A 12,810-nucleotide genomic window follows, 5' to 3' on the forward strand; every position below is an offset into this window, starting at 1 on the left:
CCTGATCCGTCACATACACCAACAAAATATAAACATTTGCCATTTAGATTTATACAGATGTATACATAGATAGACTGTGACAGCTGTGAACACGTCGTAAATAATAACGGAGAACCGTTAACTTCTATTTTGAGCAATGCACGCACACTACAACAGTGACTAACGGATCGCGAGTGTAAGACGTAGCTTGTCATGAACACTAAAGTAATAATAAACCTGGCCTGTTGGCATACTCTATTTAGACGTAAAATTATCTAAGAGAAATACCTACTTATTTTTTTTGCTTCAAATGTAGTTTATGTCATACATGTTTTATAACCGTGACCCGTCTCAAGAAAGCTCGACTTAAGGAGACAAAAAATATTTTGTCTCAAAAGTAGGTATTAAGTAAACAGTTGCAGCGAGTTATTTATTTTTATGTAATTGTATGCCTAATATAATCATGTTTTTATTGTTTTCAGTCTAACATTCACTGGAGTAATTTATATTTCACTAGTGCTGAAAAAAAACATTATTATGCCATATAAATTAATAACTTACGCTCATTGTAGCACTAATTCTTAGATAACTTATAAACCGATTTGACAACCGATAAAAAACCGGCCAGAAATATTTGTGTACGTGACCAGTACGTCTTACACTCGCGATTTGTATGACTTTGTGTTAGTGTGCGTGAATTACTCAAAATAGAGGTTAGTACTAGTCTATTTTTTTCGACGTTTTCACAGTTGTCATAGTCTATCTAGACGTATAAATGATCTAAGGAATAATTATTGTCAAATTATATAATGAGATGTCATTGACTGAATTATTTTTATTACGAATAGTATATAGGTATTTCTTCCAAAATAAAAATATAGGTTCCGGATAAGTAATCACTATACGTTATATGCTAAAACCATCTACGAAACACGCTGCACCTTCTGGTATAAGTATTATTACGATCGGTTCAGTAGTTTTCCCAGTATAACCGAAGTAAAAAATCATTAGATAAAGTAAGCAGCACTGTTGATATTAATATGGCGACCAATGCGTAATCATCTAGCGGTACAATATTAATAAAATAAAGTTTCCTTGCATATAATTGATTGTTTTAGGTTTACTTACCGATGAAAGGTGACTTTTTTTGTTGTTTTTAATCGTCCTTTGTAATTTCGGCACACTTTTATTAAACAACACGTCATATTTAGATGCAGATACGACAGACACGTTTTCTTTACACAGTGACAGCGTTGTGACTGAGTCACTGAGCCGGGCGCGGGCGGACGGCGCGACGGCTGTTTGGCCTCTATTTTTGTCGATTCTTTCGCGCGTGTACTGTTAACTGCACTTGCTTCGTGGAGTAAAAATTTATTTTGTTAACTGTTTATAAATTTAATAGGGGGATTATTAATCACCTAGGTACTTTCCATAAAAGAGTGTTTTTTTTTTGTTATCTGTATATTTACACTTTATAATTTTTACAGGGGGACGGATTAATTATTTACTTCCCTTAAAGGGGTGAAAGTTTTATTTTGTTATCTGTATGTTCACTACTCATAATTTTAATAAGGTGATTCATATATCACTTACTTTCCTTAAAACGGTGAAAACTCATTGATACAAAACACTTTTTTAAGAGGCTTAATACTGTCAATAACCTTGAGCGATCGATGGTTTTAGCCACGCATACTATTATTTCTGCGATAATATATAGCGTCACACGCAATGTGCCTGTGGCAAAAAGTGTACTAATTTACTTCTAAATAGCTTATACAACATAATATAAGAAAGTAACATCCAATTATCAGAATAATACTATGTAATTGTAAGGCAGTTAGTTACTAATAGTTGTATCAAGGTGTTTACTTTTAATATTATACTGCAGGTATAAGGATGTGAAAATAAAATACACGAAATAGGTAAGTAGGTTATTTTTAATGAAATGATTGTATAATGTAATACAATTTTTTTATCTGCTTCTATATGTGCTTCTCTGGGGCGTAAAAAATAAGGGAGTCCCGGGCCCTTGGTTTCGTAAGTGGCGAATAAGGACATTCAGAAGTGGAAGAGTCACGCGGGCGTCTTATGACGTCAGTACAATCTAGCCAGACTCGTTTGGATTAAGAACCACACCCGCACAGAAAACCCGTGTGGCGTAGCGGCCTAGCGCCGCTATGTTTCTCGTAGGTAAGTGTCGATGACCGGTGCCCATCCCCCCCGTCTCTCCACCAGAATATATCAGTCGGAGAATTCTTACCAGAGAATTCTCGCTCGGGCTGAGATTTCAACACCACAGTACCCCACTCCACGCTTAATGTGGACCTTGCAATGTTAGGAAAATCATCTCTAATTTAAACGCGGGCCACCACCACCTCTCGAGAATGCGCAGCCGGCTTTGGTTTTCCTTACGAAACCACAAATATCGCGACAATTTTGAGGAGAGGGACCTGTCTCTCTGGCTGCGTGTAGATTTTGAGCACATTTTGAGGACAGCGTCCGCATCTGCGCATGTATGTCCCATAGTGGTAACGCAGAAACGGATCATCTCATGGTCTGCGTTCAAACTGCAATCGTCGACGTTGGCGGCTGATCTTCTGGTTTAAGGCGAAGAGTTAGCAGAAAACACGCAAACAAGGTGTTTTTAGACAAGCTTTTTAATGAAAATATAGAATTTCAAGCTATGAACACTACTTAACCCTGTTACACATATCCTTAAGTCTTATTTGTAGGTTGCTAATGCGTGCTGTTGGTTATAGTTAACACTCCAGAGCCTTTTTGAACTACCGATTTTCCTTGCAGTTAAACAAGTTTTTTGGCATGGCATGACGCATGTTTTTAGTACCTACAACTCTCAGAAAAGTTATTCTTATAGCTTGTACTTTTTTGTGTAGGTATATTTATTCAGATTAGTAATGAATAACGAGGATTGTAAGCATATAAACTGTTTTCCACCCAAGAATGTTGAAAATATTGGCTTTGTTACATAGATGGCGGCCGGAAGCCGAGAACTCAAATCGCTCAAGGTCGCTGGCATTTAGTGTCGCCTTAAATGTGTTACGAAATTTATAAGAATTGTTAAAATCGTTTGTGTGAGAAAGGTTACTACAGCATGATTTTCTTAAAGACACCACGGACTGGAAATTAAGCGAACACCCTCAGGCTCTTTAATTATAAATGTTTATTGTACGATATCACATTGTTATCCATATATTTATATTAAAAAAAAACCCGCTGAGTTTCTTGCGCCCATTCTTCTCAGGTCTGAGGCAGTCTCTTTAGATTGGATGGTAGTTTTTGACGTTCAATAAGTGATTTTGAATAAATATATTTGAATATGAATTACTAGCCATACCCAAAATTATTATTATTGCAAGTATTGTGCGGTGGACAATGGTATATACCACCGAATATGTTCCACTACCCGACCACGTCCGATGGTTTGCTCGGACCAAACCTGACCATGTGCTTCGGCTATTAGAGATTTCACGATCATTAAACTTTATTAAGGCGACACTAAATGCCGGCGACCTTGAGCGATATGAGTTCACGGCTCCTATGTAACAAAGCCAATATTTTCAAAATTCTTGCGTCGAAAATTTAAAATTTTAACAGGCGCAAACAATTTAATTGCTTACAATCCTCATTATTGATTACTAATCTTAATAAATGTACCAACACAAAAAAGTAAAAGCTATAAGAACAAATTTTATGAGAGCAGTATACTAAACAAATGCATCATGCCGAGAAAAAACTTGTTTAACTGCAAACAAAACTGGTAGTTCATAATAGCTCTGGAGTGTTAAGTTTAACCAACAGCAAGCATTAGCAACTTATACTACTTTTGTTGTCTTGGCGTTAATTTATCTAGTATTTTTTTAAACATAGCAATAGCTAATACAGGGTGGACCAAAAGTCCGTTTATATTTGAATCGGTTGCCGCGTCTAGCAGCGGCGGCGGAGGGGGGTGTAGGGGTTACGCATTGCAAGAGCGGCCAATGGGAATTTAGTACCATGGCGTCGTTCAGCGGTAGTTAACGTGCGTTTTGTGTACGCAAGTACTATCGAAACAACGATTCTGCGACCTTAGCTCAACGAAACTTTTGTAATCATTACAAGATACGACACAAAAATCAAGCTCCATCAGGTGTATTAATAAAAAAATGGGTGCTCAAATTTGAGAAGACGGGTTCAACAATGGATTTTCCTTGATCTGGCCGGCCTAGAACGTCGAGGGACCCCGAAATCGTGTAGCGAGTAAAATCGTCTGTTCGTGACCAACCTGGACTTTCAACTCGAAAGCGGTCTGCTGTCCTTAACGTGCCAAGATAATTTTATTTTATTTGGGACACAAAACAATTACACACTAGATGATTACATTAGAGGAAGAAATAACATAAATAGTACTGAGTGCATAACCAACGACAGTGTCCACGGGTTACTATTTAAGTGTTAGGTAACAAGAAAGAAAAGTAGTTATTACAAACAGATGTAGTTACAATATTATTATGATGTTACATATAAGTCTCCAATGAGAATATTTAATTTCATAACAATGAGATTTAAGTTTAATTTTAATTAAATAACATTAATTAAGTTGATGCTGTTTCAATGTGCTATTAATTGCTGATTTGAATTGTCGTTCCGATATACCTAATATGTCAATATCTGAAAAGATTTCATTGTATGTGCTAAATAGGCGTTGCAGAGGCGCGCGTTTGCCGGAGTTGGTTCGAATTGGGCTAACTGCAAAAAGGGGACGCTTACGTACACTGCGCTGACATACAACTCTTGGGACCTGGAAGTTTAGATTGTGTACTAAATCACTGCAGTCATATTTGTTGTTACATAATCCATATAATGTTTTAGCCCCAAGAAGTTTCCTTCTGGTCTTTAGGGTCTGTAAATTATATTTTTGTAGCAGATCGGGGTATGATAATTTAGATCGGTAACATCTATAATGAGTCGATTTTGGAAATTTACGCTGTAAAGTCTCAATCATATCGGTATATTTACTGTACAGAGGATCCCAGACCTGTACAGCGTATTCAAGTTGAGGACGTATTAGTGATTTGTAAAGTGTTATGTATGTTGTATGTTGTTTAAACTGGCGGGATACGCGCATGACAAATCCAAACATCTTATATGCATTGTTTACAATGTTGTTGATGTGCTGGTCTAAATGTAGTTTAGAGTCAAGCTGTATGCCAAGATCACGGACACTGCACATTTTAGCTAGATTTGAACTGCAAAGGGAATATTGGGAGGTAATAATATTTCTTTTTTTAGAAAACGTTATAGAGTGGCACTTGGGAATGCTCAGGAACAATTTATTAGCGTTGCAATAGTCGGTGAGTCTATTTAAGTCCTGTTGCAAGAGAATAGTGTCAGAAGGATTTGATATGGTTTTATATATCTTCAGGTCGTCTGCATAAAGTAAGAATTTTGAATTTAGGAAACATGTGTGAATATCATTAATAAATAGAACGAATAAAAAAGGTCCTAAAATAGATCCCTGAGGAACACCGGATGTTACATTAACAGGTCGAGACTCATAACCACTAATGACGATTTTCTGGGTACGTTTAGTAAGATAGGATGCAAACCAACGAAGCAGGTTGCCTTTTATACCATTGTAGGAGATTTTATCCAATAATATTTTGTGGTCAACTTTGTCAAACGCCTTTTGAAAATCTGTGTAAACAGTATCGGTTTGAATATTTTGATCAATGTTATGGAAAAGAGAGGTCGTGAATAAAATTAAATTTGTTGTGGTTGATCTTCCCTTGACAAAGCCATGCTGATATGGCATAATGATGTATTAAACCCCATTCTCAAAAAAGATTTAAGTCTACATTCCTATAAAATCCAAATGGTGCAGGAATTAAGGCCTCAGGACCATGCCACTAGGTTGCAGTTTGCGAACGAAATGGTAGAGCGATTCACCAGTTTTACAAACATTTTTTTTTTAACAAGGCACACTTCCACCTAAATGGGCATGTTAATAGACAAAATTGTCGTTATTGGAGTGACACTACGTCATGGTGATCAAAAACCTCTGCATTCCAGCCAACCAACCCAGTAACTCTTGACGAATTAAAGGATCGTATTCGCACAGAAATCCAAAACATCTCAACTGAAACATGTAAAGCTGTTATCGAAAATTTCCGCTCTAGATTGCAGCAATGCCAGAATAATGAAGGATTGCATATGGATGATGTGATTTTTAAGAAATAAATTCCCCTTTTGTTTACTATCGAAAACAATAAACAATTTTGATCTACTGTAATTAGTTTTTTTTAATCATCATTCCAATTATAAACGAACTTTTGGTCCACCCTGTACTATAGTATACTCAATTGAAAGGCGAAACTAAAATGAAGTATTATAGTATATTTAAGCTCTTGGTTCAATGTACTTGGAATGCTAAATGGCGTTAAATTAGAAATTAGGGTATGTTCTTAGCACAATGTTGAAGTTTATTTTATACCCACATAATATTAGGTAACCAATTTTGATTTGTCAATATGTCCTTTAGCTAGTGGCAAAGAATATAAGTACAAGTACAAGGAAGTCAAGGAAGTCAAATAAAGGGGAAAGTTTGTATGTTTATTTATTGGTTTGTGTGTATATTTGTTACTACTTAACGTTCTAAATGGACTTGGCTTGAATAAGTTAAGGTAATGTAATATGTAATGAGGTAATGTATAATGAGAGAAACAAATACTCAAATATAATATTTTTATTTATACAAATTAATTAGTTAAACTGGTTATTACAATGTTAAGTTCCCTGAATTAAAATTAATTTCTCCTTTACACTTAGACATTTTCCAGGGTATCCTTTTTGGTATATGTGGTGTAAGCGGACAATCGTATGACAGCTTTTGTCAAATTATACATGTGTCTAAATTGGAGTATTGTGTGACTAGATATAATATTGATTCGAAAGAGATTTCAATACTTTTGATATAAAAAGTCTTATCATACTTTTTGAGTACGAATTGCATCACGATCTTGTAGGCCGTTCACATTCACCGGCAATGACTTTCTGTACACAAAATACAATATTGCTTATCATTAAACATAATCATAAAAAAGAGCGACTCTAGAGTTTTCAACGTCATGTCTTTTTATGTGTCTCGTTCTGTGATGTTCTGAGGATGTGAATACTTGTCAATAGGTAGATTTTTTATGAAAAAATATTCGTTTTACTAAATTATTTACGCTTTTTGCAAAGCAATATTGTATAAATAAAATAAACTTACCGGTCATAAGTCATACCATCTTTTTTGCGTCGTTAACGTATTATTTTGCTGCTCCATTAGCAGACTACGAATGATATGTACATACGTAAATAAAATCTCATTATTTACGCTCTTATATTGTAACTATGATTTAGACCAATTTTTTGTCACTTCGAAACAATTTTCTTTTTCTTGATAACTGTGTTCTATACCCCTTTTCTGTACCCCTGACAAACAACAAACAAACTCACATTTACGCTCAGAAAACAGAACAAACGTTTTGTTCTGTATACTGAGAATTTGCGTTTTTAATATTATTTAGTTAATAAGTATGTATAAAGATGTCTTTATTAATACAAAATTATTTGTATCAAAACACAATATTTTCAACTAAATTAGATTTGAATAAAATTAAAAGGTATCAATTATGGAATAACGTCCGTCCGTCAGCTGAACGCCCTGCTCGTCTCCTACCTTATTGTCACAAAAAAAGGAATTTGAGCTATTTATTTTTCCATCAACTAGGGTCTACAACGTCGACGAGACTGGGCTTAGCATAGTTCAATCGAAGACATCAAGGTTTTACCTACAAAGCGTAAAAAACAAATAGAAGTTCTGACTTCCGCGGAAAGAGGGTCCCTCATAAAAGTTTGTCTTACAATGAGTGTAGCTGGTGATTTTGTACCCCCACTGAGTAATGTTGTTGCCTGTTGGTGCTATTGCACGTCTTTCTTGATTGGTTTTAGCATTTTATCCAACAAAGAAAACCCTTAAAAGATAACCCAATTTTATTGATTTTACGTGAAAGTTTTCTGTTCTTTGTTTACCTCCTTTTATTTTTGCTTGCAGGGTTCATTCTATTAATTTATTCCGATTCACAAGACGTGACCCTATAATGGAATACCATATCCCATAATAGGGTCACATTTTTGAGAAGCATATTTTTGGATGATTTATTAAGTTAATGGCATTACGGAATTAAAATATTTTTTGAATCAATTATTATTTATACGGGTGATTATGATTGCATTTATTTGTACCCCATGAGACTGATACACTTTTATACTGATTTTTTAAAGAATTTGTTTAAGTATTCCATATTCGGTACCTCTCCACATACCTAACGAACTTTATATTCAAACTAAAATTGTAAGTACTTCATTAAAAATAATAAGTAACGTTTCGCTCTTCTGCATCAACTTTAATTTCCACTCATTCTTCATGTACGTTCGCAAGCTCAGCCCTAAGAATTACGTCGTTGATTGCCCTTTCAGTCAACAGTCTCTGTTGTGGAGGCAGCTTGGATAACCTCTCTATCCACTCTAGCGCCAGTGGGTCTACCTTTAGACTGCTTAACTTGAAGGTATTGTTCATATCTTTCTCTAGATGGCGTGTACTAGGAGCTGCTGCGTCTAATGCTGCTTGTGTTTTCATCACCTGAGGACTGCTAAATTCCAATGTGTGACTCCACTTTTTCTCTACATCTTGTTCTGCATGTTTGGTGCTGGAAGCTGATGAGTCTGTAGCTAGTTGTCTATTCATCACCTGATGATTGGTGAATTCCAATGTGTGACTCCAATTTCTTTCAACACCTTGGCCTGCATCACCGGTGCTGGCAGTTTCTTCACAAGGTTCTGGTTCTATTTCTATAGTCACTTCATATTCATCTGTACCATCTGATTTTATCGTTTTAGTATTATCACTGTTATTTGTTTTGATCTGGAAATACAATGTTATTTTATTTATTTTTAATAAAAAATAAGTTCTATTATTAATTTTTAAATCTAGTATATTTAAATTATATTCAGACAGACAGGAGAGAGCGCTATATATTTTTGAAGTGTAAACTTCTTTAGATGTGTTGGACACTTTTTGGATGGGTTAAATTTGTGAGTTCGCGTCACCGAAATTAGTATTTATATATGTTTTTATAAAAGTGGGGGGAAACGAGCAAGAGACTCACGTGAGGCAACCGCTCAGGAACATCCCCAATACCAGGGACCAAGAAATACATTGCCGGCTTCTGCTTGAAGGTGCCTGTGTCGTTTCGGTTTAAGGCCTAAAATAAATTAAAGTGATGTTAGAATAAATTAACCAAAGTATGGACATATCGAAATTAAAATATTATATAAGAAACCCGCCATGTGTAAGTCGGACATACAGACGAACAAAGTGATTCCAGAAAGGTATACGGCTTTCTTTTTCAGGGACAGAATCCTAAGAAGTCGGAAAATAATTCTTCGCTTGTCAAAGATTCAATATTTTTGCAAAAAATACATTGGACGGCATTTTGATTTTTATTTCTTTCAAATCCTTCATGCGAACGATAACTTCACACCTTCTGTATATTTTTATCACAGAATCAGGTGGATATATAAGACCTTCTTTTTCTCTTGCATATATGAGTGAATTTGTCTTTTCTGTTGATGAAATTAATGCTGATATACATTTTTAATTTTCATTATTTAGAAACAAATTCGACAATGTATTCAATTATGAGTAGCCAGCTGAACGTCCTGCTCTTCTTGTCCCGTATTTTCATTAAAAAAAAAACCATTCCTACCTCGGCTATTTCACTTCTAGTGTCTTTGTTTTTAGATTGCTATATTTCAGTCGCACATATTAGAGGGAAGGTGCTACTCTGCACGCTTCGCGACTAGCCATATAATATATATAAATTACGTGTCACGTTGTTTGTCCGCGATGGACTCCTAAACTAATGAACGGATTTTAATGGGGATTCTTCATGGAGTGCAGTTTAGTCCAACTTGAAAGATAGGATAGTTTTTATTTCGATTTGGGACCCATAATTATTTTTACTATCAATATTTGTTTTGTATGGAAATTTTCTATGAGAGAATTTAGTGACGCACGGTTTGACAGTTCCGCTGTGAAACAATTTCATTATAACAACAGGGAGCATTTTACTAAATAATTCTTGATGTTTTGAAACATTATTGGCAATTTCCTATAAAACAGTTTTTTTTTATTATCTACAGAACAACGTCTGTCGGGGCAGCTAGTAAAATATAAAATGAATAACTCATATTTTTAAGGGAGATTATAGATTAGGTATTTAATATAAAAAGTATTTTGTTGTTTATTCGATAATAATTTTTCGGTACGTCAATGCCATGACACCTGATTACATATTTTATCACTATTCCTTACATTTTTTTTTATGGAAAAGGAGGACTAACGAGCTGGTGTTAAGTGATCACCGCCGTCCACATTCTCTTGCAACATCAGAGGAATCACAGGAGCGTTGCCGGCCTTTAATGAAGGTGTGCGCGCTTTTTTTGAAGTACCCATGTCGTATCGTTCCGGAAACACCGCACAAGGAAGATCATTCCACAGCTTTGTAGCACGTGGAAGAAAGCTCCTTGAAAACCGCACTGTAGAGGACCGCCACACATCCAGATGGTGGTGATGATATCCTAACTTGTGGCGTACATTACATACTTACATTTGTAGTTATAATCATTTTCTTATTTCTTTTAATTTATATTATTACAATATTTATATTAAAGGCAATACTAAATTAATATGTCAAAAATCTACCCTACACAATAAATGCGTATCAAAACAATTTAGTAGTTTATGTGACCCATAACATTAGCCTCTACTATGCATTCAGAAGCAAATAATAAAGTAAAAATTGAAATTTAAAAATAGTAATATATACAGTATCGCAATTGGCCACGAAGTATAATCCGGCTAAGTTTGAAAGCGAACAGTTACTTATAACGTAGTGGATTTCCTCTACCTTTTTTTACATGATTATAGCCGTCATCTGTCAATGAATGTCAATCTGCACGTTTGATTGTTCGCTAGCCTATTCAGGAGTCGCATATTATGACCTCCATAAATTTTAACCGGTAATGGAATATGAATATGGATAATGAAAAGAAAAAGAAAGCAGCTGTCATAGAGTTTTTTTTTATTCAGAGACAAACTAGAGTCGGCCCCAACTATCATATCGGTCAATATCTTACTTACGTGCAACATTAATTGTTAAATTTGTTTGCAAATTCAAATTTCATTTCAAACTAAACGCCATCTCGACTGATATTAGAATAGAGGTTAAATCGAATTTATTTAATTTTCGGAGATGTTCGAAATATGAATGAAATAATATTATCGGAATCGATGTTATTATATAGCAATAATAACATTTATACAGATAAGATATTTGTTCTAACAAATATCTATTTTTATGGTTTTTCTGTGTGGTTTTTGAACGCATCCTGGAGGGTTTATGATATTTGAGTAAGTATATAAAATCATTAAAACTTACCAAATCTTTTGTACTGTTAGACACATCATCCCCACTTTCATCATCATCCGATTTAATCGACGATAAAAACAATGCCTATAAAAATTTAAAAATGAATGAAATGACATTAAACTCACGCTTACAACTAATTTAATATTAAAATAACCTTAGTAAAGCGTAGATGTAGGTAGCCTAAAATAGCTCCCTAATGTACTTATTATTTAAATATATATTTTACTTTTAAGTAAACGAAGTCGCGGGTTATAGTTACCGTTAACTAGGGCTTCCAATCCCACCGTTTATCTCGATCGTCGAAATTGTCTATCCCGCGGGATCTCGTAATTCGCGGGGTTCCCCGCATTCAGTAAAAAGGCAACGCATTATTTTCTCAAAATTGATTCCTTTAGAATTATTTTTGGTATCATTTTTAATATACTAGATACTACTACCGCTTCGGAATCAAATGGCGCTCGTAGAGAGAAGAAGGCGGCTTAAGGGCCATTTTTTAATAAATAGATAATGCCTTAATAGTGGCTGGGACTTTATTATAAAAGTGTATACATTTACCCTTTAAGCTATTATGTATCTTATGAAGCCGACTAGAATTAGTTATAAGCATTCCCTTATTTCTGGTGTTATAATAATTAAAATCACTATTAAGAGCAAAAAGGTGATGATTTTTGTGAACGTATATTAAATTTTCTTAAATGTACTGACAATGAACAGTCATACTATTTATTTCGTTAATTTTTTCTTTGAGAGACTGTCTATAACCAAGCTGATATATATAGCACGAACAGTAACCAATATAAACTAATCTAAGGCATTTTTTATGTGGAAGATGTGGTCCCTGCCTATCCCTGTAATGATTATGTACGTATTCTAACATAAATATAACAAAAATTAATAAAAAAACTTTTATGTAAATTGATATTATCATATCAATTCACATCCACAAAGAGTGGAAATAATAAATTCAGTTAACTAGTTTCATGACCAAAATGTGCCTGAAAATGTTTACGTAGAGAACACAATATGTCCAGGGTGTCATCCGCCAAACTATTTCATATGCTTCTCTGTAATCCCGCGGAATCCCGCACTCAAAATACCGCATGACGCGGGACTTTAAAATCATGTGGGATCTCAGAATACCGAGATTAGAAGCCCTACCGTTAAGCTGCTATCCTAAGAAATCGCCAAAATAGCATACAGTTGAAACCATTTCATGACGGTTTATATTTAAAGCTTATATTTTTACAAAAAATAATTATATATCTACAGAATATGAGAAGAAAGTTCATTTTTTTAT

General features: G+C 34.7%; 1 protein-coding gene across 3 annotated transcripts in view; it reads right to left on the bottom strand.

The window, feature by feature from the left end:
* Window positions 1-12,810, bottom strand: part of LOC126967516 (THAP domain-containing protein 5-like) — a 35,072-nt gene that overhangs the window by 8,918 nt on the left and 13,344 nt on the right. Inside the window, exons 3-5 of one of the 3 annotated variants that reach the window (XM_050812006.1) lie at window positions 11,523-11,597; window positions 9,189-9,284; window positions 6,707-8,944 (exon numbers count right to left, since the gene is read on the bottom strand). The exons of 1 other annotated variant lie outside the window; for it this stretch is intronic. In XM_050812006.1, the coding sequence (XP_050667963.1) occupies window positions 8,438-8,944; window positions 9,189-9,284; window positions 11,523-11,597 (678 nt within the window). In that variant the 3' untranslated portion in view covers window positions 6,707-8,437. Of the gene's footprint in view, window positions 1-1,107; window positions 1,258-6,706; window positions 8,945-9,188; window positions 9,285-11,522; window positions 11,598-12,810 lie in introns of those variants that run through there. One more of the 3 variants, XM_050812007.1, reaches the window with a different exon arrangement.

Source organism: Leptidea sinapis, chromosome 13 (assembly GCF_905404315.1).
Source record: "Leptidea sinapis chromosome 13, ilLepSina1.1, whole genome shotgun sequence".
NCBI lineage: Eukaryota > Metazoa > Arthropoda > Insecta > Lepidoptera > Pieridae > Leptidea > Leptidea sinapis.